The sequence below is a fragment of the Falco peregrinus genome, chromosome 6 (genome assembly GCF_023634155.1).
Source record: "Falco peregrinus isolate bFalPer1 chromosome 6, bFalPer1.pri, whole genome shotgun sequence".
Taxonomy (NCBI): Eukaryota; Metazoa; Chordata; class Aves; order Falconiformes; family Falconidae; genus Falco; species Falco peregrinus.
Genome location: NC_073726.1, coordinates 73,991,137 through 74,012,243, shown reverse-complemented (window position 1 = coordinate 74,012,243; position 21,107 = coordinate 73,991,137). Strand labels below are relative to the sequence as shown.

The 21,107-nt window shown below is 39.5% G+C and overlaps 1 protein-coding gene across 8 annotated transcripts in view; it reads left to right on the top strand.

Moving 5' to 3' along the window:
- Positions 1 to 9,787, top strand: part of SLCO1A2 (solute carrier organic anion transporter family member 1A2) — a 30,253-nt gene extending 20,466 nt beyond the window's left edge. For 6 of the 8 annotated variants that reach the window (XM_027790475.2, XM_027790473.2, XM_027790472.2 and 3 more), the window contains 8 exons: positions 121 to 354; positions 2,515 to 2,679; positions 4,403 to 4,598; positions 5,345 to 5,510; positions 6,561 to 6,745; positions 7,308 to 7,372; positions 7,922 to 8,039; positions 8,926 to 9,784. In XM_027790475.2, the coding sequence (XP_027646276.2) occupies positions 121 to 354; positions 2,515 to 2,679; positions 4,403 to 4,598; positions 5,345 to 5,510; positions 6,561 to 6,745; positions 7,308 to 7,372; positions 7,922 to 8,039; positions 8,926 to 9,085 (1,289 nt within the window). In that variant the 3' untranslated portion in view covers positions 9,086 to 9,784. Of the gene's footprint in view, positions 1 to 120; positions 355 to 2,514; positions 2,680 to 4,402; positions 4,599 to 5,344; positions 5,511 to 6,560; positions 6,746 to 7,307; positions 7,373 to 7,921; positions 8,040 to 8,925 lie in introns of all 8 variants that reach the window. The other 2 variants (XM_027790477.2, XM_027790478.2) reach the window with 2 other exon arrangements.
- The last annotated feature ends 11,320 nt before the right edge of the window (positions 9,788 to 21,107 follow it).

The following is a 21,107-nucleotide window of genomic DNA, read 5'->3' as shown; positions in this document are numbered from 1 at the left end:
CTTTAAAATGCTTTTAATATATCATGTCAGAGATGACTAGGAAAACACAAAATGACAGCAAAGAATGTGTTGTTTCTTGTGGTTTTTTTTTTCTTTATTTTTTTTTCTTTTTTCTAATAGAGGACATAACTATAACAGCTACTGATGCCCGGTGGGTTGGAGCATGGTGGCTGGGCATTTTGGTTTGTGCATCACTGAATCTTCTTGCGGGAATACCTTTTTGGTTTTTGCCCAAGTCACTTGTGAAGGAAGGAGAAAGCAATGAATCTGAGGAGAAGAGTAAAAAAAGTGTAGTACCATTGCAAGAAAATGATAAAGATGAAGCCAAACAGACCATGTATGAAATTGCTAAAGGCAAGTTACGTTGTATTTTATTTCCTTCTTATTTTAGTCCTTAAGATGTGAACCATGTCTGTGTATTTTTGTAAGTAAAGATGGGTCCAAGGTATGAAACGCATACTCTGTTTTTCGTCTCTCTGAAGTATAGAGGATTTGCATAGTGACTTAGAATGGCTTCTTAGGAATTAGGAAGAAAGCTAATTTCATAGATCCAGGATCTGAATTCACTTCTTCCCCACTCCTGCATTTTAGGTGTATGTAGATCTGGATCTTTTCTTCCACATAGGGGATTAATACACTGAAATCTGGTTAAGAATATTACAGTCGGTGTGCTGTGGACAAGTTGCAGATATTAGTTGCTTGTAGTCCACATTCATTGTGAAGAAAACAGAAAACCAGCATAAGTCTTGTGCATTTCTGAAGTCCAACTTAAAGCCATGAATGGGAATTGACAGGCACTTAAGTGTCTCATAAACATTTCATGGCTGTTGAACAAGGATCTATTTGACCTACATTTATTCATGTTACCATTGGCAACTTTCACATCTGTGGTCTTTCAGATCTATATATCTTTAGGAAGCTATTTTTTTCCCCCATTTTTTTTTGCTAGTTGGAAAAGTAAGTGAATAAAATATGTCAAAGGCTATGATCTTCAGAGTAGTCTCATGATTCTGTATACCCAGTTCAGGGCCCCTTGACAGGACCTTCATTTTCAGAAAATGCCAAGTGCCAGCTAGCTTTCCGTGGTGTTTCAAGATGAGTCCTGCAAATTCACTATACTGAGAGCGAGTACTCAGATCCTGGCTGATGTTGCAACATTGATAAACATGGCATCTTTCTCTGCTGTCATGTAGCCTTAAATGAATCCATGAATAAAGTACTGGTCTGGTGAGGAAAGGTTTCTAGCTCAGGCTGTGGGTCCTAGTACTCCAGAGGCTCTTCAGAGCTTACGTTTTCTTCATCATCCCCTCCTTGGGTTGGTGTGAATGTCCACTGTCCCTGAACATCCTGAACTAACAGTCTTCTCATTTCACAGAATGGTTGAGGTTGGAATGGACCTCTGAAGGTCACCTGGTCCAACCCCTTGCTCAAGCAGGGACACTTAGAGCCTATTGACCAGGACGTGCTCAGACAGCTTTTTAATTGCCAAGGATTTCAAGTTAAAAATTGAAGTATTTATAGTCAAAAGAAATCTCTTCCTCAGAAAGCTCTGATTATAAACTGACATATATATAAATATATATGATATATATTAAAATAATACAGCCTATTTATAGTGTTTCAGATATTTGACTCAGTTTTGCAAGACTTGCATACAGATCCTTTTCTAGTAAGATAGTTGCCTACCTCTGAGAGATATGTAACTGTCCTAAGTGGTGACCACTTTAGTGAAGCATGGTCATTGTTTTACAGATGCTTATGTTTTTCTGCAGAGTTTCTTGACAATAGCTCAGCACATTAATTAATAGTGAATGTTAGACAAAGAAGAACTGTGGGGTTTTTTATGGTTCAGATCCTGACTTAATGGGCATGACACAAAGACCTGTGTCAATTACTGAGACATTTAATTGGCTGAAGACTGGTGAATCCAGACTTTGAGATTACAGTAGGAATAACTGTGGTCACATCCATCTTCAGGCCTCTTCTGCCCCATCACTGATAGTAGCAATAACTAAAATCCATGATCAAGTTTCTGTGAGCAGGTTGTCACAGCCATCTGGTGTGTTTACACCCCTGCCCCCTCGTACATGCCAGATGCAGGAAAGGGGTTTTGGTGAATGCTCTGCTGACATGGGATGAGAGAAAAAGGAGTAGGAAAGATACAGGAATAGCTGCTGCTGCAAATCTGTAGTGTAAAGTTCAGTAATTATACACCTAAAAAGTTTCAGGAAACTTTTACAATAAGGTTATTACTGTGATTTTTGTTTTATAAGCAGCAGCATGCATTGGGGTGTATGTGTGTGTGTGTGTGAGGTTATCTTTGTGTGGAAGAGACACGGTGGGGTAGCCTGGGCTAAGCAAGTCATTGGCCTTTCGTGTCCGGCAAAGCACAAGAATCAGCCTGGTCCAGTTAAGGACCATTTGTGTTACCCTCTTCCCCCTTCAGCCACACTGAGTAACGGGTGATTCTTTTCATAAAGCACCACACTAACTCATTACATTATTTCATTCCAGATTTCATCCCCTTCCTCAAGGCTCTGTTTTGCAACCCAGTTTATATGTTGTTTATATGCATAACTGTGTTACAGTTCAGTGCCTTCAATGGCATGATATCTTTCATGCCCAAATATCTGGAACAGCAGTTTGGAAAATCTGCATCAGATGCCATCTTTTTAATTGGTATGTTTGCATTTTACTTTGCTCTGTTCTACCAACTAGTGACATCCATGCAAATTCCCTCTCTTTTTTTTATAATATATATAAATATGTTCATGTGTATATGTATACATATACATACTACGGTCAAATGCTCTTATCAATGAGAGATTCCACACTACAGAGCATTTCTAGATAATCATGCATTTCCTGCTAAGCGTCTCCTAATTTTCTGTGCAGTATTTTATAATCTAATTCTTATGTTTTGAATTGGCCCAGAAAGTTCAGCCAGTATGAAATTTGCACCACTGACCTCAAATAGGTTGTGCTAATTTCCATCAAGAGAGTGTGGGCCCAGTGTTTATATTATCTTGATTAAAATGTATACTATAAAGCAGAATGTAGATTTCATGTTCATGAAAATGACGTCACTAGCAATCTGAAGACATAGTTGAGTTGAACTATGCACAGCTAAAACTGCCAGCGATTTTCAACACTTTCCATCATCTCCACTACTCAGGTATTGGTCTTGGGCTTTCTGAAAGCCTCAGATCCTCTTCCATATGCAGAACGCCATGGGAGGAAAGCACTGACCAAAGAGCTGTCTTTTTTTGTCTCTTCGTTATTAGCTTGTGTTTTTTTAAGAGTGAGGACGAGGTGTTCATGCATTGGGAAATGGTAACAGCGAGTAGTTGTAGCACAAAGCAAATATCCTGAAACTGTATGAGCTTTTCTATGATTCTGTTTTAACATGTCTTAAATTCTCAGCGTTCCCTTGTTTAACTGCAGTGACTCAATTAGACTAGAATTTATTTAATCATTATAGAAGAATCCTTTTCAAATATATCTAGCCATAGTTCTCTTCCTTAACTCAGTGCTCATCTTTCACAGTACTATACAATTTTCTTTAAAACCTGCCACACAGAATGTGCCAGACCTGATGAGTATTAGTATTGCCTTCTGTTTCCAGCATTTTGAAGCTATGTATCCAAAGACTCATAAATATCATACATCTTATCTGGGTTGTGTTGACATTGTCTGAAAAACAGCCTAGCAGTGCAGTTTTCTATACTGAAATACGTGCTACATTGAGAGGATCCAAATTCAGGTTTGATAGCCTTCCTTTTCCCCACATTATCCATGCCCACCCATGACCCCAAGTCAAGTACTGTTAGAGAACCAACATTGCTGTAAGCAAAGCCAACCACGCCATGTGATGGTTGTATAAAACACACATCTTCCTAAATGTCTTTCAGTCAATCTTTGCTTCATTGAAGTACCAAACAGCAAAAGCATGAGACATGAGAACAAGTTCAGTAATCCCATATCAAAACTGAAAGTCTGTTCCTCCTTTCTGTGATGGCCAGGGTGCACCAAGATGTGTTCCACCTAGCCTATCTTCCTGTTGAGTTCCTCTCAGCTAGGGAGGCTGTATTGAAAACCTGCCTATTTTTTTTTTTTTTTTTGTCTTGGAACTAGACTGCAGCTCCAGATTGCAATTTTCCAATCAGTCATTTCAGTATTTCAGTCCTACCCTCTAGCTCACTCTCCAAGCAGTTCCCAGCTGCTGTTGACTTTGGCAGATGTTTTGGGTATGCAAGGGAACCAGTAGAGACCTATTTCTGACTGTACTTTAATTATTCGGTATACACAGACAGTCTATGTCTTCACTAAGCACAGTCTTCCTTTATAAGTAGCTTTGACGGTCTCCTTTATTTTAACATGGAAGTTTCACTTGTTTAAATAGGTGTTTACAACTTACCAGTTATATGCGTCGGGTATTTTTTTGGAGGCTTATTCATGAAGAAATTCAAGATAAATATCTATCAGGCTGCGAACATAGCATTTTGGGTATCTTTACTGGAATACCTTCTCTACTTTGCTGCCTATTGGACTGTCTGTGATACTTCACCAGTTGCTGGCCTAACAGTTTCCTATGAAGGGTACGTTCTTTAAAACACAAGAGAACTTATGTCTTAGGGCACTGGAATGATTTTTCTTGTCAAGAATCAGCCAGGGACTCCACAGCTTTGCAACATTTTAGATTCATTGTCTAAATTCTCAAGGCCTTTCACTTGCATGAGACAGTAGGTCTATCTTCTGTTATACCTGTTTTAAACAATAAAGTGCATTTAAAAAGATATCCACATCAAGACTTGTGCAATTGCATGTCCATATTAATTCTTTTACTAATATAATTATACATTCAAGTCATGTAACTGCAGGAGAAAATAAAAAGTTGTCAATTGAATTAGGCATACATGAATGCAGTTTCAGAATAAAAATGGACAATCCCCTACCTTTATCTTATGTTGATTTACTGGAATCTGATTGCTATTGAGTTATCAGAGGATATTTTATCTGCAGTTTCTTGATTTGAAGCCTACTATTAATCATCGGGAAGGGTTGTGTGTCTGTAAAAGGCACATGTAGGTACGTATGTAACACTTATAAACAAGCAAGAACATACATGCCATAAATGAGAAAAATGCTGTAGGGTATGCATACCTATCTATGAATTGATGATATTTATATAGAAAGATACAGAAAGGCATGACTCCAGGGCAGGAACATGTAGGATTGTGTCCTGGATCAACACTTGAGCTAGAATAGAATCTTAAGAATTGCAAAAGGTTACTGTAGGTATTTCATTACTGAAATATTTATTCATCTTCTAAATGTGTTTCAGAATAGAACAAGTTTCATATGCAGAAAATACTCTGCTTGCTGGCTGCAACAGGGATTGTGATTGCCCACTTAAAGTATGGGACCCTGTTTGTGGGAACAATGGAATCACTTATGTATCACCTTGTCTTGCTGGGTGTAAAGCCTCAGGAGGAACTGGAAAAAGTGTGGTAAAGCATACTTTTTATTGTGCTGTAACTATGAAATATAGTAGGTGAGAAACATCCATATCAATATAGGGTGGGAAATATCCATACATGTACATTTGATTGGATATATAGGGTGATTATTGTGTTGGACAAATCCATTGAGCGGCAACAGAAATTCCAAACTGAATATGAACATCAGTGTAAATTAAAGAATATAATGAAGGAATCTCCTTTTCTTCTAATAATTGAAAGAATCTTAAATGCTCAAAATGGAGTGAGAAATTATTGTCAGGGTATTGCCTGCTGGAAACCTGAGTGCCCAAGAATATTTCAGCCAAGGTAAAATTCCATAGCATGGAATTAATAATCTTTTATCCTGTAGATGTAAGCAAGTAACCAGGTATTATAGAACGTTTATTATCTTAATTAATAATGTATTTTCCATAAAAAAACTATAAATTCTAATCAGATTGAAAACAATTGAAAAATGAGCTCAATAAAACCCAAAATCATACAGCTTTTAGAAAGCCTCTGCACTTCACAAATATTTTAGAAAAGTATTAGATGATAGTAAGGGCCAGACACTGATGCCCTTGCTCACCTTGGCTGACATTTGAGAACCCTCATTCTGGCAATAATCTCAGTGTTTTCAGTAGAAGCAAGAATAGTGCAACACAGCCTCAATCAAACATCTCTGGCTTCTCTTTTGGCATATGAAAGACCACACACTAGGTTATGAAAAAGAGGGTCAGATCTGTTGGCACTGGATGGACTACATAACCAGACTCTGCTGGGAAATATAAGGGCTCTCTTGATCATGGCCTCCTTGAGGAAGCATAGTCGCCACTGCATAGGAGGACCATAGCTCCCTCCTGCTTTCTAACCACATACACCACATACAGATGATGGTTGGATCTATGCCTGGCAGACAGGGGAGAAGCCACCATGCAATGCTGCACATGTGTAACATACTCAAGTGCAGGAGAGAGTGGGCTAGGCGCCAACCATGCAAGTTTTACAGTAAGTGCGTGAATTTTGACAATCTGTGTGATTAAAATACTCTTTTGACAGGTATTTGAAAACTGCACCTGTGTTGCAGCCACAGGGCTTTCATCTCAAAATGTCTCTGCGATTCTGGGCCAGTGTGATGGAGAAGAAAACTGTGACAAGATGCTTCATTATTTTTTAGTATTGTCATTAGTCTGCAGCTTCATTTTTTCCTTAGCAGCCATGCCTGGGTACATGGTCTTAATAAGGTACAGTAAAATGTCCTTATCTTAAGAAACCTACTGTATTTTTTTATGCTGAGGTTAAACACCCCCAGGAATTAAAAATGTGTTAGTTTGCCTGTGAAGGGAGGAAGCACAGAAAGCTGTTATGTCATTTCTGCTCTGTGTTAAGGTTAAGTATCGTGTCAGCTTTATAGCCGGTTGTTGCTTCTGGCTATCAGCTGTATCCTGAGTTAATGTAGGCCCACTGAGTCAGTGCGCTGAGATAGCGAGAGGTGTGTGATACCCATGTGTGTATTGATCACATCAATGTGATGTTGATTATGACACAACTACCTTGCACTTTGCGCTGGCCTCAGTCCAAGTGGATGATACCAGGCCAACAGCTTTTCCTTTTGTGATTTGGCAGTTCTAGTTCAGGAACTTCAATAAACGTCACCTAATGAGGATAATGAACTCTTTCAACCAATGCTCTAATTAGAATGGTTTGGACTTAATGTGGTGAAGAGTTTGATTAAAAAACCCAGAGGTAAACATTTCTTATTAATGTCACCACCACTAATTGGTGTACAATTTAATTATCATACAGATCTCTAAAGCCTGAAGAAAAGTCATTTGGAGTGGGTATCCATGGACTAGCTTCAAGAGTATTTGGTAAGAAAAGCTCTAACGCACTTCAGAAGCATAGTTAGGTCTGATCTAGAGCTAGATAAGGATCATATCAGAGCTATGGGCATGGCACAAGAGTCTACTTCTCTGGAGCGCCTTTGATCAGGAAGAATTTGGGGTTTTGTACAGATCTAGACGGCATGGAAAATTGGAACAGCTTTCAGTTTGCATTTATTTATACTGGGTAGTAGGCTGACTACATCTGCTGCTCATCTGAAAGCCACTTTACATTCCTTCGCTCTTGTTATATGTTTATTGAACACATAAATCACTCTGATGAGAGAAAACGTTGACTTTTGAATAGGAATCACAGTCCATGTTGTAGCAAGTATATACTGTTAAACAGGAAAGAAAGTATTTGATTGAGGGTAGCTGGATTAAGGAAGAAGAGAGAAACATAAGAAACAGAATATGGTTCATGCGGAAAGAGGACAGGACAGATGGAGTAGGTGAGAAACAACATTGGTTCTACAGTGTATCTGCTAATTAGAAGAAATATGCTATTCAAAAAGATGTTGCTAATATTATTTTTAGCTGGAATTCCATCTCCCATTTATTTTGGAGCTTTGATAGATACCACTTGCTTGAAATGGGGTAGTATGACTTGTGGTGGAGAAGGAGCATGTCGGATGTATGACATTGTCACATACAGGTATATTTTCTACTTTATTTTCATTTTTCCTTCTTACTGTGTTATTACATGCATAGAGATAGAATTTTACACTCTTTATCTTTTCCTAATAGACTAGCTGCTCCTGTGTTAGATGTTTGACACAACAGTTTTCTTTGGCATTGGCTTTAATTGTCAAATACAACCTTTGTCGCAGACATTGGAACACCCTTTGAACAGAAATGTTCTGGTGCCCTAATTACATTCACTAATGGCCTTTCATAAGAACAGACCCTAAAGCACTGAATTCTGATAAAAAATTTAAAGCAGTAAGCCCTTGTGGGAAAAATATTTAATGGCTGACTATGCAATGTCTTTGAACAGAAAATGATTGAAATAGTACTTGAACTAAAATAGAGGAGACATTTATAGAGAGGATATAGTTACCCAAGTTGGAAACTGGCCCAGGATTCTACACTTCATGCCTTTGTAGTCCTTCAAGGAACACTTGTGGTAAATTTGATGAGAGTCTTGTTGAACTAATGGCCTCAGGCTGATTCCTTTTAGTACTGTGTTAAGGTTGATTTGGAAGAAGGCTAGCTCAGGTACACCTGGAAGTGTTACTCAGGTGGCCTGAGCTGCCCTTTTCAGGGCTCTCTCTTTTCTCCTTGGAGAAAGCCATAAGGGTACGAGCTGGCTGACTTTGCTAGCTAAATGAGTTACCGAAAATTGGGTGATGTAAATAGCCATTTCGCTGACACTGACATCTTCTCTGTTCTCATATTGATTCATCTTCTGTGAGATCCAAAAGGATCAGGGCACAAGCTTTAGAGTGGCCGGGCAATTGTTGCAAAACAATGTATGCTGAATAGTTTTGCTATTTTTTTCAAAAATGCATATGTTTAATGAAGCTCATTCTTTATTTCAGGTGGCTCTATCTTGGCCTGCCAGCAGTATTACGTGGAGTGTCCTATATCCCAAGTGCACTAATTCTCCTTATTTTAAAGAAGAAACTTAAGTCTGAAAGCCAAATCTTATTAAATGCACCAGTAGAAATGCAGGATAAAGAACAAGAAGCATTGAAATAACATTTCAAAGCAGGAATATTATGAAAAAGCCTTGAAGTATAAATTCTGGATATATCCTTGTGAAAGATTTCATACTTTAACTAGTGAACACTTGGACAGAGACTAATAAAATTATGCATAGTTGTATCCTAATTATATTACAAAAGTATCCGTTCATGAACAGAAGGTACAGGACAAACGTGTTTGGTGCAGAAGAAAAAGGAGTAGAAATAAGAAAACTTATGAAATGCCAGGTTTGAGTTGTCTGAGCAAAGGGCTATAAAGCAGAAATGTATGTTTTCAGCCCTGGTTTCACTGAAGGTAGTGACAGTTTTGCAGCTGACTCCAGTGATTCCAGATTTGATCCTGGAATTCTCCAACAGCTTCTGCCAGAGCCTTTCTCATTGACTGTAGACAGGATTTGTAGCTTCTTTGGGCCTGAGTTTTCCATACACTTATTTAGTTACAATGTTAGTCATTTCAGGTGGTAGCTGTTTGTTCTGAGTAGTGTAGGTGTTCAATATATTGAGAACCTGGTTTATGACATAGTCTGGGTGCTGTGGTAACAATAAGAAATAAAAAAAAAAGAGAAAAATTTTAAAATACTGTGTTATGGTGATATTTTAAGGTTTGCATAGAGAATCGACAAGGAAAAATTCTCAGGACTTGTTACTTCAGTTGCATTCACTCTAAAGGGGAATAACTTGCACATAAAGCATGGCAGATTGATACTTGTTAGTTTTGCCCATCATATTGCTGTCTGCTAAATTCTATACCTTCTCATGTCTTGTCAAATTATTCTTTGAATGGTACATGATAGTAGTCATCCATGTGCTCTTCCTGTTGTTGTCCAATTTTTATTTCCCTCAGATGTGATGCTATAACAAATATAATATCCATTTAGGGTTCACTGACAGTGAGCCCTTGTCCTGAGATGCCTTAAACATCTCAGGAAAAGACCCTGAATATTTCAGGGAAAAAAATCATACAAAAAACCCTGCTGAGATGTATGTCACATGGGGTATATCTTTGGTTCGGTGCATCCATGTTTAGCATCTAATTTGAAACTGCCTCGTATTTGGTCCCAGTGCAGAGGACCCTTAGGTCTGTCTGCCGGTGACCGTGCAATAACTTACTAAGCCCTTTTGTTACAGCTGTTGAAAAGAAAAAAACCCAAAATCCTGCCCTTCTGATTATTACATCCTTCTGCATAAGGCATGGAGGAAGTTTCTAGAACTTTACGATAGACCATATGCTCCACTACTTGCAACTGTTTCCTACCCGTTGAATCTATATGACACAGACTTACTTTCATTTTATGCACCTGAGACCTTCTACAGCCATCAAAAAATGGGAAGGATATTGCTCCAAAGTACTTATATTAGTCAAATTATATTCTGTTCTACTTTAAGGTGTCTTATGGTGTTAATAAGCTCAACATATACCATATGAGTATGTGCTTTGAATTGCTTCCTGTCCTGGAATCAATGACAGCAGATCCATTTCTTCCCACAGAGCAGTAAATCAGCTCCAGAATTTAAAGTTTCTTCAAATACAGAAACCTTACAATTAACTGTTTTGAAAAGATTTGTCACAGCCCCTTTGTATCTTTGCATTGGATGACAGAGCTAAACAGGTATAATGTGAGGAAGGGGAAGAGAAGAAAATACAAACGTGACGCAGCCTGTAACAGAGCAGAGCAGAGACCGCAGCTCTTTAATAAGCCACAGGTCTTCCAGAAGCTTCGTGAACATTTGAAGCACTGCTGATTTTCAGCATTGTTCTTGCTACCATGGACACTCACTGAAAGCCATCATTCTTCCTTGTGGATATTATATTTCTCCAATGCTAGAGTTAAAAATCTTTTGCAGGCATTTAGTCACAGTTTGGTGCCAAGGTAACCTGGGAAACATGAAAAGTTACTGTGCACTGAAGTTTCACAGCTGTAGGAAACAAAAGGGCTTTGTTAGGTAGGCAAATATGTGCCATTTAAATGAAACACTGATAGAAAGTCAGGCCTAGTTAACTCACCATGGTTTGAAATAAAGGAAGCAGATGGGAAAGTTTCCAAGTTTTAAATTTAGTGTTTTATTAGATACATTAAATTTCTTTTTAATTGTTTCAGTTCATCTGCCTGAGAATGTAGCAGTGAAACAGGCCACCTTCACCGAACACTTTGAAGCCATTAGCCTGCTGCTCAGACTGTTCATCAACTGAGATGCTGCTGCCGGGAGAGCTGGCTGGGTGTTGGCATGTGGAGAGGCTTCTTGGCATAAGCCTGTGGTGGGAACATTACTTCCCCGGAGTGAAACCAGGGAACAGAGTGTGCAAGTCATTCCAAAGTAATCATCATAAAGCCTTTATGATATGCCATGTCTGGTACAACAGACATTCCTAGGATTAGGTTGGGAGGTTAGAAAAATACTCTTGGAGCTATTCCTTCAAATGTAAAACCAAACTTTAGACTTGGTCCTTCCAAGTTTTGAGCACGCTGACCTTGATTCCACAAAGCATTTAAGCATGTGCTTAACTTAAAAATGAGTGGCTTTATTGACATTTATTGTTTAAGTAGGTGGTGTTGGACATTTCAAGACTGAGCTCCAAACTGACTGCTGTGACACTCATTTGAACAGAGGCAGCTTGCTGTGGGTTACAGATGATATTCACTGTGCATGAAGGTTTGGGCTGAACCCAGTCTTGATGTTTCAAGCAGTGAGACTCGCATCAGCACTGTGGGTAGCCCAAACTACAGAAGGGAATAATGACAATTGAAGTAACAGTAGGTGTAAAGTTTTTTATAAAGCAGTAGCATATGAATATTTGCATTGATTGAGTCCAATATCAAGTTAATAAAAATGGGTGGTAGGTTTGTTTTCTGAGTACCTGAGCACCAAGCAGATGGCTTTCACTGTACAGTCAACCACGTTTATTTGTCACTGAAGTTTCAACTCAGTAAAGGGTGCTCATGAGTTGAATTTTGATCCTTAAACCTACCAAGTGTAAGGCTAGCTGCTGGTGCCTGGATATGGATGCTGCCAGATGCTAAGAAACAAACACTTGATGTTTTTCTGGGAATGGGAACAGTGCAACCATCTTGGAGATATTTTTAAAGGCAATGGTACACAAACTATGCACACATGTATTTATCTAGCTTTTTGTACTTAATACCTTTTGTAATGATCTCTGATGTGCTATTGGGCTTTTTTGACCATGATAAGATGCTGAGCCATCATTTTCAAAGAATTAACAACAAAGGCTTCACTATCTCACTGAAAAATGGCAATTTTGGCTTTGTGAAAAGCACATCTCTGTGCAGGTGCAGGCTATGGTTTGTTTTTTATTGGGTTTGTCGTTCCCCTCCCCCCCCCCCCTCCCTTTACATTATTTTCTCTGTGTCAACTTTTAATTTCATCAGCTACTTTATTGCCAAATCTCTCAGTATTTTACAAGTCATTATTAACAGTTTTATATGTAACCTAAAAAATTCTATGTCTGCTATGAATTTCATTGCCTCCCTGCTACTTCTAACTTACAAGAATTGAAACCTACTCTTGACACACAATTGAAAGTTTCTGATTATGCATATTGTTCAATTTATGATTTCTTTTTTGGAGAGGAAATCTCTCACTTGGGAGTAAAAATTGTTAGCTGGCAAGCTGATTTTCATTAGTGGACGTAAAGGAGGTGTGGTGACCAAAGCTGCATCATTACACAATAATTTGGCTGCTGGCATGACTGATTTATGATATGAATGCTGGCTTGGTGTTTGTGGTACAAACATATGTTAACATGTATAACTTCTGAGTACATGAGCATTGTAATTCTGGACAAGTATTCTTGGCAGTTCAAGTTTACTTTCTTTTCCAGTAACTTCATCTAAAGTGAACAGTAGCCTGTTTCTGTTTCTATCTCAAGCTGAGTTAGCAGGTAACTCCTCCCTGCAGACTCTTCTCATTCAAGCAGGCCTCATAGGAGTAGGAGCTAATTCAGCCTGTGGATGTGGAAAGAGGAACACCCTGAGCATACCTGGGATGGGATTTGGCATGCAAAAAAGCCAAATCACTTTTTAGCTTATGTAAGTGTGGTCATGTGATAAAAACTGGATATATCCAGCACCAAGCTCTTGGCTACTGCTGCTTGTTAGTTAGAATTGTTGTAAGTCCTTTCCTTTCTTAATAAGGCATAAAGTGTTCCAGTTATGCTGGTTGGGATTTTGAACATTCATTGTTTAGGACTTGCACTGAGAATGTGGAAAATTACGAGGTAATTGCCCCTCTTTTGCTTTGTTCACGGAGTCAAGGGCATAGATTTCTAGTCTCAGGAGACTTAAATCACAGGAAAAAAAGTAGCATATCCCTTTAGAAGGTGAAATCTTAAGTATCGCAATGCCTAACGTCTCTTCCAGGAAAGACCGTTCTGTAGCTCCATGACAACAGTGTGATATACGCCTGTTAATTTCCAGCAGAGGTGCTTAAGGGATACAAACACTGTTTGTTCAGGGCAGATACGCACATGACCATAGGTGGCAGTTTGCCGAATCCTTATAGCCTGGGCTGTGTAAGAGGAAGGTCCTCACTTGGGGTGTAGAAAGCCCATTACAGGTGGGAAACGCTGTTGTAAAAGAAAAAGTGCATTACAAAGGTTATGCATTTTAAAATTTAAGGCCTTGACCCCCTTGTGTTTGTGTAAAGGCTGCCTGGCTTCATAATGTTATCGTTTAAATGGTTCCAAAACTGGCTTTGAAAAACCACGAACTCATTTCAGATTAATGAAACACAGAGTGGTCCAGTTCATGGTGTACCTTTGCTGTTACTATTGTTTCAAGGCAGGCCTCTGGAAGGCCAGAGTGCAGCAACTACAGGCTGTCTGGCATGCAATGATTTTTCTTTCTTCTGTAGGTAGTAAACCAATGTAAAGAAAACTGTGGTATAATGACAGGGTCATATATAAACAAGTCCTAAGTTTCTGCAGAAAACTGCCAAGAGGGCATGAGCCTTTTTTTTTTCCCTGTAGTTTTCTACTTCATACTGCATTTTAACTCTGAACGTTCCTGCTGGTGAATCTAAGTAACAGGATAGCAGCATTTGCAACATTGCTGCCACTGCTGCTTCTTGAATTACTTCCACTTGTGACCAGGAGTTCGCAGGAGTATTCCTATCAAAGGTGTATATATGCAAGCATGCAGACACATAGACAACTTGTTCCTACACTCATTCATTTTTCAGGCGTTACAATTTAACAATCTACTAAGGGACTTCCCTTTTCATTTTAATTCTTTTTATGTAGAAGCCTGGCTTCTGAAATCCTATCTGGGGTGCTAGAGAAGTTATTTTTAATTTCAAATAGACCAAACAAAGCTATTCCTTGTTTCCAACTTTCTCTGTTAATTTATCTTGCTATGTTTTCAGGTCAGCTAAGGCCTGAGCAGCAGAGGCTGGATACAGTTATGAGCTTTCCTCACAACCAAAGACCTTAAGGTCCACTTTTGTTTTTTCCTGTATTAATTATCAAAGGCAGTGGTACTTAAAGAAGAACTTAGATTTCTTCAAATCTTATTTCTGTATGACCATTGTGAACTTGGTACTATATTCTTCCATGGCAGCAGACACTGGTATTGTTGAAAAAAGAATTACAACTTCAGTAAATACCTGGAAAGCTGAAGAGTCTGGTAGGTGTGGGAGAGATGTTTTGCTTCAGTACTATGGGCTGATAAATTCCCCCAAAACCCATATCACACACAAACCCGTCTGCCTTATATTTAGGTGGCTTTAATACTGAGGTGAACCACTGCAATCATCCAGCATAACTGGTACAATTGGTGCCTTCTCCCCCCACCCCCTTTTTTTGATGTGTGCTTTCACAGTGTGTATAATAAAGAGGAGTCTATACAGGGCTGCCGTCCAGTTAGCCTTCTTGATGCAAAGATGACTAATATGGAATTACACTGTGAAATTTAAAGGCCTGAATCCCCAAAAATGACAGCTGAGCAGCCAATGTTCATTTGCATGTTTATTATCACAAACTCACTAAACTATATCATCTTTAAATAAAGTGACAGTAAAAGAGTGCACCAAGATTAAGGTTAGTCTGGATATTCCTTTACTTTAAAACTCAAGCAGGCAGAAGAGGTGTCAAGAAGGTCTGTTCAGCTTGTGTTTGCATGGGAAAGGATCCAGATAACTCCAGGATGCACAGTAATCCTTACTCGGTGTTTATGTGCTATAGGTGAAAGGCAGAAGATACAAGTTGCTCCGGGAATCAGGCTTTAGGTGCTTAGGCAGCAGCCAAGGATTAATATCTGGGCATAATAATTAGCAAGCGCAATGTGTGCTGGAATATTCCCATAATTCAGACAACTCTATGGAAATAAATGGTGCATCAGCCTAGACAATCATGTAAATTATAATAATGTGCTTGGCAAACTTTTTCTTTTTGCTTTTGATTTTATAACTAAGTATCTACCTCTGTCCTGCGCTAGAGGTTCCACCAGCTGGTGTGTCTTCAGTGAGATGAGTTGGCCTCAGTCCTCTCGGATTTGCAGCACCAGTGGGATCCTCCATAGCCCAGTGTGACCTAAGCTTTGCTCGAGAAATAAAAGTACTTCCCAAGAGTTTTGGTAACTAGAAAGCGAGGGCAGCAAGCAGAGGGTGCTGCGGCTGATGTCCCTGGCATCGCTACCACAGCAGCAGGAGGATGGCTGGTGCATCTGGCTGGGGTGTAATGGTTGCACAAGCTGCGTATGGGAACCCCCGGGCTGCCAAAGGGGATTTAAACTGCTGCCTGTTTATATAAAGGGCTCATGCTGGAGGATGTAGGCAGTGATGGCAATGAACAGATGGGAACAATATAGTGTCCTAGGCCTCTAATTTGAGTTCTAATTGAGCTGGTTTAGCACTTCCGAGTTTATAAATTGAGTACAGTAAATAAATTACATTCTCTACCAATAAAAAATATTTCTTGCCACGTATTTATTAATGTTTGTCAAGCCTAATTTTAAAATATAGATGGCATGGCTTCCATTACTTCTCTGGAGATTGTTTTATACTCTGTTAATTTTACTATCTTGGAACTTTTCCCAGTGTGTCACAGACACCCTGTTGTGTTAATGTTTTTACATTCTTCAGATATTTACTTGTGGCAAGCTCCCTAAACTAAGCCTGTACTTTCCATATGTACTGAGCACCTTATGATTTGTCCCAAGATCACAGGAAATTTGTGTGATGCTCGTCTAATGACATCCTTTTGTTCTGAAAACTGGTTCACGACTGAATAGTGCTTTACTGCCTTTAGAAAGGTATTCCAGTATTGCTTTAATCAAGGCCTTCCTATGTTTTGATACTGTGTGAATTTCTTTTACCTTTGAGATTTTTCTGTAATTTGTGCCATTTACAAAACAAAAAAGCAAAGAACCTTTTTTTGTAAACAGTGTTGTCATCAGCCCTGTGTAGCTGAATGTCAGAAACTTGTTTCAGGACTCCTATTTTTGCTTTTAAGAACCTCTAAAGCCAAATACACCCACCCACCCCACCCACCCCCCAACCAAAAACCCCCACCATGGGTCACCATGCTGCTGCCTGGAGTGGAACACCAAAACAGTGAGTATAGCCTTTTTAATGTTTCCAGCTATATCACTTACGCTAACTACAGATTGTAGAGGAAGATATCTTTACATTCCCTAGTAGAAGAAAGAAATTCCCATTGGGTGTTTGCCTGAGATTATGCTGCACAATAGTTCTAGTGATAGTTCACAGTATGTTTGCTTTAGCTGCTCCTCATGTAAAAAACCAGTTCCCTCAAAACCAATTACTGCAACTAATGCTTAAAAAATCCTTAATGCATCATTTCATTAAAACCCCAACTCTACATACAATATAATTTCAAAAAGTAGCTGTGAGAAAAGAAGCCTTCCTTGGAACTGCAAGGATAAGTATTTATCTGGGTAGAAATTAGGAAATGTTTACCTTGAAGCTTCCTTCACCTAACACTTTTTACATGAAAGCACAAAGTTTTTAAGTTTTCTTCAATGACTTCAAAAACATCATTTAATAGTAAAAAACCCTGTAAGTTGCAAAATAATAATAGACTTGCATACAAAAGTACTTTACATTTTCTTCATATTTAAGAAAAGTGAAGGTAGGTTTATAACATCCCAATGTACAAACTGGTATTGAGATGTTCCTCCTACATTTCCCACCAAGGACAGAGTGAAAACTATTTGAGAATTACTTAGCCATACTGTAAGTTATTTTCATACTTTTGAATGTATGAGCTACCTACACCTGAACACTACCCACTTTGATAGGCAAAAGCAGTGCAAGATGCTCACAAGAGTTCTCCCTATGACTTTGGTCAAATTTACTGGAATCCAGGGGTTTGCACTGGTTTTGCCAGCAGAGATTTACTCCTGTGCTTTTTACCTAAAAGCATCAGCCAAAGGGAGATGAGATTGAAAATGCACTCCTTGTGCAGGGCATGTTACTGGAAGTGCCTAGGGTTAATTATTTACAAGTGGAGGGTTTCTCTCCACTGGTGCTCATGAAGGCACGACGACACTTTGTGATCCTGCTCCCTGGAGCGTGGCGCCTTGCTCCTCCTTGCCCTCTGGCTCAGGTGCATTTTGCACTCCCACAGAGCTGGCACAGGCAGTGGGTAGCGCCCACTCTGAGCTGGAGCTGAGAGGTCAGCAGAGATCTTGGCCTGAGAAATACATCAAGACTAACATATTTGAAAAGGACTTCTTTTTGGTTGCATTCCACTGTGGAGTTGCTTGTTTACTTTCTTTTAATGCAAACTTTCTGTGGCAAAAAAGGACTGTGATTTTTAGAAGCCAAATTTCCCCATCAGTTTATTAGGTTCATGTTTAATACAACTTGCACACAAGAGACTGGTAAAAGGTGACTTCCAATGGCATACATTGCAGGCTGGCACCCCTCTTCTGAAGGTTGGCCATGGTAGTTAGAGTTCTCCTTTACAGCTTTGAAAGCATCCCCAGTACATTTGTTTGGACTATCCAAATCCCATGTTTTATTTGTAAGTGTAGAGCGCATCTAAACCACAATTCCTTTATTCAGGTTAAAGCATTGATACAGCATGTGTTAGAGATTCAGGCTGGAAGTCATGCATTAACACTGACAAAAACTGATTTTTTTGAGATACTCTTTGCTTTTTCAGAAGACTAATTAATTCCAGCACAAATTATGTCTGAATTCAAAGGCACATGGCAGCCTATCTTACCAAGAAATGGTATGACTTGAAATAAGTTTTTATGTCTATTCCTCTAAGGTTAGTAGTATTGATTCCCATATGAGCACACATGTAATATCTGTCTTACAGTTTGAAGAGATCAGTAACACTCCTCCTCTACTACTATTATTATTTGAGGTTTTACATATGAGTACTCAGTGGCGTCCCATCCTCGGGGAGAAAATTCCCTCGCTGCAGAGTTAGATTTCACCAATTTTGCAGAAGGCCTGTGAACAGTTGCCACATTAAATTTTACAGGAGAAAATTCTCATAGAAGAGCACTCTGAAATGATTTTACCACTTGTATCTTTGTCATTTATTAATTCTCTTTGGGACCTAAAGAAGCTGGAATTACTAAAATAAGATCGCATGATAGCTTAGCATAGCAACCCCAAATCTTCTATGCACTTTTCCAGAGGTGAAAAATTGGTGTCGAGAAATAAGACTGAACACCTTATGTACAAATCATGCTTCTAAAAACTTTTTTCTTTTTGAAACAGAGGATTGTTTCCCTCCCTTCTTTCACATCCTGTCCTTCCATGTTTCAGCACTAGTAGGGAACAATTGATCAGAATTTGCATTCCTCCTCTCCCTGCTGATACTTACTCCTGAGGAAACCCACGACTTGTGGACTGAGCTCCCAGAGCCTTAGTCTTGCAACCACATCAGCCCTGACACGACATCACCATGTGATCTTTTGGCTGCTGGCTTGGCATTTGGGATTGCGCCACTTCGGGCTGGGGCTCTGTTTGGCAGTAAAGCTCAATCAGTGCAACCGAGCGCAACGGAAGCGATGACAAGCGGGTTCCCCTTGCACAACGTTTCCTCTGCTGATGAACAAGATGCAGCTCCGAACGGACAGTCTTCTGAGCAGGAGCTGCCACCTGGTTTACTCTGCATGGCAGGAGGCCAAGCCTAAAACTTCTGCAGTTTCTGAAATGACTGCCACACAAAATAAACTCCTGGAGAAACGAGCTGGCTGGGCATGGGAATGCACGCCCGCTCACACTGAATGGCCTTACTTGTTATGAGCCACAGAGTATCTTGCACCCGTTTGATGCGGTTCATAACACACCAAGAGCGTTGATGTGCGGCCAAGCAGGCGCATCACGTCAGGGACACCGTGTCCTGCTTTGGGACAGTGGCTGGTGGTGTTACTCAGTGGAGCACCCAGTCAGGCTTGGGAGGCAGCTCCCTCCCCTGGAGCTGTTTGTGGAGCCGTTTGCAGGGCACTTTTGCACCCACGTCTGAGTGCCTACTGCTACCAGCCTGCCATGGACAGGCAGCGCTGGGTTACACGGGAAGCCCCAGCACTTCAGTAACAACAAACATTTCCTTGTTGGTGACCTGCTCTCCTGTTTTTGAGCTTCCCTATTACCACAGGCATTGCAGAACAGGTTCCCAGTGGGCAAGGATGATGTACAGCCAGTTGTCAGGCTGGTTGCTGACACAACATCCCACGCCATGGCGTGCGGAGAGGCACTGATGTGTGCTGCTGCTGCTGCTCGCTGCCAGCGTCTGCTGGTGGGCTGGCCAGGATCCAGCTCCTGCCGCTTGCCTCCCTAGGACTGCCCTTCCGCAGCAAGGGCCCTTTTTCTCATCTGTTAGCAGCTGCCTTATCACAACTGAGTTGCACATTCAGGTGTGATAGCAAATGCTTTCACAGGCACCGGTGCTTATTTTGCAAAAGCTATGGAACACTATTTTTATGGGAGCGCTGAAGCTGTTTATGGTGGGATTCATCTCTCCTGACTTCCTATTGTCAAAAGCAGACATTGCTGTCTAGCCTTCTTTCTCAGCCATATCTGGAGTTCATTTCATCTTATACCTAAAGTAAGTATCAAAAATCGACCAGACAGCTTACACCTTTGGAAATGTTTATTTTTCCTCCTCTGACTATAAAAAGAAACTGATTGAGTGGCTCATCTGGAAGTGTCTGCACCGAATCCATGCAGTACTGCCTTGTAAGTGGATCCTACCACCTGTGTGTGACAATTGCAAGAATCTATGCCCTCTATAGATAAACTTCCTTGTGTTCAACTTTAAAATAGCGCTTCAATAAATCTATTTTGAGTGTCTTATTTTGAGAACTGTGCCTCCTCTCCTGGTAGACAAAAGGCTTGCAGTTACCTTTCCAACCGTCTTCTGTTCTTCCACCTCGTTGACAGCTGAGAGCAATGATAAATAGGGGACCCATTGCTAATGCTCATATATGTTTTTCCCCAAGCTTTGCAATATCATCATACTTAAAAGCACTCCAGATGCAGGCTGTAGTATATGTAAATCTGAAATTATCAGATGAAGCAAATTATGAGTTATTCTGATAATATTCTGGTGAATTAATCTAAGCATTTTAAAGATTTTAAAAATAATTATGGTATTAAGAACTAGGCAAAGATAGCTCTTCTTCACCTAAATAAAAGTATGAGAATGGATCATTTTATCTGAAAAATAGGTTTGATTGCATTTCCTGTATTCTGAATTCTTTTAAGAGAAAGTGAATTTCAATTATGTACATTCTCTTCTGTTAAAACTAAATCAATTAATCAAGAAGTTAGATTTAAAGATTAATGTAGGAACATTGCATTTAAAATAATTACAGCAAATGGCATTTTTCCGTATTGCATATTTTCTTACTGAATAGTAGAAATGAGCTGAGTTTTGACTTGCTCACTGAGTATCTGGTGACAGCAGAGAGTCCTGCTGGCAAAATAGAAAAATTGAAACTTTAAATAAAGTAATAATAATCAAATAATAATAAACCTTAATAAATAAATATATCTCAATAAATCAATAAATT